General features: G+C 38.4%; 1 protein-coding gene across 1 annotated transcript in view; it reads right to left on the bottom strand.

Moving 5' to 3' along the window:
* Window positions 1-1012: 1012 nt before the first annotated feature.
* EPSTI1 (epithelial stromal interaction 1) overlaps window positions 1013-6000 on the bottom strand; it is a 95067-nt gene continuing 90079 nt past the window's right edge. Inside the window, exons 15-16 of the mRNA XM_056555441.1 lie at window positions 5150-5228; window positions 1013-3243 (exon numbers count right to left, since the gene is read on the bottom strand). Of these exons, the coding sequence (XP_056411416.1) occupies window positions 3238-3243; window positions 5150-5228 (85 nt within the window). The 3' untranslated portion in view covers window positions 1013-3237. The remainder of the gene's footprint in view (window positions 3244-5149; window positions 5229-6000) is intronic.

Raw genomic sequence — 6000 nt, 5'->3', positions numbered from 1 at the left:
GGAAACTCACCGTAAACCCCCGCCCATGTGAATGTACCCTACACTACACTACACAAATAAAGAGTAAAACACCACATATACACACACGTACACTGTCCCCCCCTTCCCCCCAATAAAAATGAAAAACGTCTTGTACGGCAGTGTTTCCAAAAATGAAGCCTCCAGCTGTTGCAAAACAGCAACTCTCAGCATTTCCGGACAGCCACTGACTGCCCAGGCATGCTGGGAGTTTAGCAACAGTTGGAAGCAGTTGGGAATCACTGGCGTAGAATATTTTGCTAGCGGAGACAATTGTAACGAGTCCACCCCTACACAAATCCCTAATTCAGGCCTCAAATGAGCATGGCGCTCTCTCACTTCGGAGCTCTGTCATATTTCAAGGAAACAGTTTAGGGCCACATATGGGGTATTTCCATACTCGGGAGCAATTCTGCTACAAATTTTGGGGGGCTTTTTCTCCTTTTACCCCTTATGAAAAGGAAAAGTTGGTGGTCTACACCAGCCTGTTAGTGTAAAATACCCCATATGTGGAATTAAAATGCTCGGCAGGTGCACAACAAGGCTCAGGAGTGAAAGCACACTATGTACATTTGAGGCCTAAATTCGCGATTTGCACAGGGGTGGCTGATTTTGCAATGGTTCTGACATAAACGCAAAAAAAGCAAAACATGTGTGACCCCATTTTGAAACTACACCCCTCACGGAACGTAACAAGGGGTATAGTGAGCCTTAACACCCCACAGGTGTTTGACGAATTTTCATCAAAGTTGGATGGGAAAATGAAAAAAAAAAAATTCTCACTAAAATGCTCGTGTTACCCAAAATTTTTCATTTTCACAAGGGAAAATAGGAAAAAAGCCCCCCCCCCTATTTTGGAAACTACACCCCTCACGTAATGTAATAAGGGGTACAGTGAGCATTTATGCCCCACAGGTGCCTGACAGATTTTTGGAACAGTGATCCGTGAAAATGAAAAATTAAATTTTTCATTTTCTCAGCCCACTGTCCCATTCCAAAGATCTGTCAAATGCCAGTGGGGTATAAATGCTCACTGCACCCCTTATTAAATTCTGTGAGGGGTGTAGTTTCCAAAATGGGGTCACATGTTCTGGCACCATGGGGGCTTTGTAAACGCACATGGCCCCCACTTCCATTCCAAACAAATTCTCTCTTCAAAAGCTCAATGGCGCTCCTTCTCTTCTGAGCCCTGTAGTGCGCCCGCAGTGCACTTGACATCCACACATGGGGTATTTCCATACTCAGAAGAAATGGTGTGACAAATTTTGGGGGGCTTCTTCTACTGTTGCCCCTTGTAAAAAGGAAAAATTTGGGGTAAAAACTGCATTTTAGTGAAAAAAAAAATGTTTTATTTACACATCCGACTTTAACGTGTCATCAAACATCTGTGGGGTGTTAAGGCTCACTGTACCCCTTGTTACGTTCCTTGAGGGGTGTAGTTTCCAAAATAGTATGCCATGTGTTTTTTTTTTCCGTTGTTCTGGCACCAGAGGGGCTTCCTAAATGTGACATGCCCCCCGTAAACCATTTCAGCAGAATTTGCTTTCCAAAATGTGACTCCTTCTCTTCTGAGCATATGAGGTATTTCCTTACTCGAGAGAAATTGGGTTAATTGGGTTATAAATTTGGGGGGCTTTGTCTCCTATTACCCCTTGTAAAAATAAAAAAAACTGGGTCTACAAGAACATGCGAGTAAAAAAGGAAGATTTAGAATTTTCTCCTTCATTTTGCTGCTATTCCTGTGAAACACCTGAAGGGTTAACAAACTTTCTGAATGTCATTTTGGATACTTTGAGGGTCACAGTTTCTATAATGGGGTCATTTATTGAGTATTTTTAATATAAAGGCCTGAAAAATGGTCTCTGAAAAATTCTGATTTCGAAAATTTCGTGAAAAATTTGAAAATTGCTGCTAAACTTTGAAGCCCTCTAATGTCTTCCAAAAGTAAAAAACATGTCAACTTTATGATGCCAACATAAAGTAGACATATTGTATATGTGAATCAATATATAATTTATTTGGAATGTCTATTTCCCTTACAAGCAGAGAGCTTCAAAGTTAGAAAAATGCTAAATTTTCAAATTTTTTTCATGAAGTTTTGGCATTTTTCCCCAAGAAAGGATGCAACTTTCAACAAAAATTTACCACTAACATAAAGTAGAATATGTCACGAAAAAACAATCTCGGAATCAGAATGATTAGAAAAAGCATCTCAGAGTTATCAATGCTTAAAGTTACAGTGGTCAGATGTGCAAAAAATGCTCTGGTCCTTAAAGGGGTATTCCATTTTTTTTTATTTGACTATGCTACAGGGGCTGTAAAGTTAGTGTAGTTCATAATATAGTGTCTGTACCTGTGTGTGACTGTTTTCTCACAATTCTTATGTGATTTTTCACCCCAATATTTATTTTTAACAGCATACAAAATGACTGTTGTCTCAGATTTTTCCCAGGTTGCAATCCGGCCGAGACCTGACTCACTAGTCAGCTGATGACAGGGAGCCTGTCTGCTTCAATGGGTGGAGCGATCACTTGGTGTGAGAGAGATCAATCTGCAACTATTGCAACAGCTGTAGGCACCCTGATTGAAAACCACTGGTCTTTTGAATAGATACAGCTCATAAAACATCTCTGTTAAAAGGAAGCACAGGAACAATAATGATGAATCCTGCTTCTGTGCCTTTCGTTAGTTTGTCACAGAAAAGGGCGAAATTATAAATAAAAGCATGCACACAAACTCAACATTAAAGGAGAAGTGCAGTGAAAAATAACTTATCCCTTAGCCAAAGGATAGGCGTGTCGGCTATCGCTCCACGTGGGGGTCGGCACGCTTCCTGACAGCAGACTGCCGGGGCCCTGTTCAGGAGAACGTGGGGGGTCCCAACGGTTGGTCTCGCCTGCGATCTATAACTTATTCCCTATCTTTTGGATAGGGGATAAGTTATCTTTCACTACAGAACTCCTTTAAGGCAGACACAAGGTGAACATCTGAGGTATATAGTATGATTATTAGCAAAGCCCCTCACATTGATTGTAGATGTGCACTGTAAACATTACCAATATATACAAAATATTGAGAAGACAATATAACAATAATCACATTGTTCTTGATTGAAGTGAAAGGATTGTAAAGTATTGATCATTTTCTTTTCCATTCCGTCTTTTAGAATAAAACAAACACTTCCTTAGTTTTATGCTGACATCATTTCTTGGATCAACTCTAAGCCTTGAATAGAAAAATATAGTTATGTAGTTACTAACTGTGCTTATGGTGCACTTACACAAATCGCATTCACTTTACAATTGGAAATCTCTTTAGCTTTGTACATTTTATTTACTGTTGGCAGATTAAATGTTAATATGGGTTAGAAATTGTATTAACAACATTTTTTTTAAAGTTTCACATGTAAATAGTTTGTGATCGAATGCTATATGTAATGGGTACACACATGTCCTTGGCTCATCCATGAAAACTTCCTTTAGGAAACACCCATTGTTATAGGGAATCTGTCAGCTCTATATGCTGCTAAGATGTGCAGACACCATTGGATAGCTGATAGGGAATAAAACCAAACTGTACCTTTCCTGGAGCTGATGGCTTAGAATTAAAGGCTGGTTTTCTCAAAGGCCACAGCCTTGCACGCCTCCTCACTCACACATCAACCTACCATTCCCTCCTTTACTGACATATAGGACTAAGTTTACAATCATGGGTGGGGGGGGGGGGGGGGCACATGACCCGCCTCATTGACACTGGGTTAAAAAATAAAAAGGCAATTTTATATGTTGTACAGCCACCATTAGCTCCAGGAAAAGTACAGTTTGCTGTAATACTATAACAGCCATCTAAATATGTGTCCTCCAGCTCATACCAGCAAATGGAGATGACATATTCTTTGAAAACAATAAGATGCAATGAAAAATTCCAGTGCCACAAGCACGATCTCAAGGAGGAAAGAGGTACTTGTGTATGGCACTCGGACAGCAATCTTGATTTTTATTTTTATCAGGGCATAGCTAGTTGAATTTTCCCTTTGAATATTATACATTAGGGTGCCCATTTTATTATCTATATACACCTTCCAATACATGTTGTTTTACACACCAGTAAAGGTTGCATCATTGGAATCATTTCTTTCTGCTCAAGAGTAATTCTCTTTTAAAAAATTGATGGCACATTGCCAGGATGTGCCCTCACTTTATGATCAGTGGGGGTCCAGCCACCAAGACCAATATTTTTGTGTCTGTTTTATGACTGCCTGTTTTACTGCCTGACCATATGTCTGATGGACCCGAATTCACAGCTGTTGGTTTGGGCCAACAGACAAACAGTTGTTCCAGGACCTGCAGACATAATGCAGACAGAGAAAAAAAAGTCTGTGTTATGCTAGTGTGAGCCCAGCCTTTGGATTATTGGGGTTTCTGGTGATTTAACCTATACTGATTATAGAGTGATGTCATGGCATACCAATTTGCCTTTACATTATAAGATGGGAATAACCTGTTAAAGGCAGAGTATATAGTATAAGTGGGGTGCTGGCTATCCTTTATAGGTATCAACTAGCAATTGGGAGACATGGATAGTAATGAAAGTAGGCCCAACATGCGATCTCACGGTTGGGAGCACTATGGGGGAGATTTATCAAAACTTGTCCAAAGGAAAAGTTGCCCAGTTGTCCATACCAAACAATCAGCTCACTTGTTTCATTTTTAACAAGGCCATTGCAAAATAAAAGAAGCAATCTAATTGGTTGCTATGGGCAACTTTTCTTTTGCACAGGTTTTGATAAATATCCCCCTTTAATTTTTAGTCCTCATGGCTGCACTATTCCCCAGGAGGTCCTTATCATCCACATGTACTGATATTCATGAATTTCTATAATTAGGTCGTCTTGAAAAGAAAGGTTTTTTTTATGTGCCTTGGATGTCGTTCTATATGATCATAGAGCAGCCAAAGTCAGTCTGATGAATTACTTAATAATTAAAATTGTGTTTAAACTTCTTTCTAAATTCACATTTATTTGAATGTAATGTATCGAAGAATAAATAATGTGTCCTCTTGTTAACTACATAAAACAATATGAAATATAGTAATTGTGGAAAGAATACAAGCAGCTTCATTTGAATCTCACCCAAGTGTTTGACTCTCTTGTATATCCGTGTTGACTAGTGTTATTTCTTTGAAGTCTATCCAGGAAAACGTTGTTCACTCTTTAAAATATTAGAACAAGATGCCATTAGACATTTTAAAGTATCATTTTGTAATGCTAAATACATGAATTTATCTTGCTTGCGGAGACAGTACCATCAAAATATAAGACATAGCATGCTATGTATGTTAGGCTGAAAGCTGAGCACATGGAAAGAAACAGTAGAAAAAAGAATAAATTCTGCTTAAGAGGCTGTAAATGATGACTCTATTCTGTTTCCAGGAATGGATAGACAGACAGACAGATACTATAATAATGGAATTAGTGGACTAAAATTATCTTCTTAATATTTCCTTGTTCATTTATCTTGATCAGTGGGAAAAACAATTGAATATTTATCACATTTCTATCTATCTATTGAACAAAAATGAGTTGCTGCAGCACACTTGTAGTGAAAAACTAGTAATGGTTTATTCCAATCCAAACGTGTCAAAAATGCAATGTTTCAGCTGCCCATGCAGCCTTTTTCAAGCATGAGTACAAGTGACCAACACAGTGGTATATAACAAGTGCAAATCAATTCACAGTCAATCACAATCAATATTACAATAATATAAAAAAAAGTGATAATATATAACAGTATACATACATAATATAGGAAGAGAGCATAATACAAAGTGCAACATGTAAGTATACTGTTCTATCATACACCCATTACAGTATGGGCATTGGTATAATAAATAAAAACCATAAAATATGCTCAATCAGGTGAACGTGTAGATAATAACAACAGTAATCAGTGGCTGGGGTGGCAACAGCACAGCACAATTAAA

The sequence above is a fragment of the Hyla sarda genome, chromosome 2, assembly GCF_029499605.1.
Source record: "Hyla sarda isolate aHylSar1 chromosome 2, aHylSar1.hap1, whole genome shotgun sequence".
Taxonomy (NCBI): domain Eukaryota; kingdom Metazoa; phylum Chordata; class Amphibia; order Anura; family Hylidae; genus Hyla; species Hyla sarda.
This window is presented reverse-complemented; position numbering and strand designations above follow the sequence as displayed.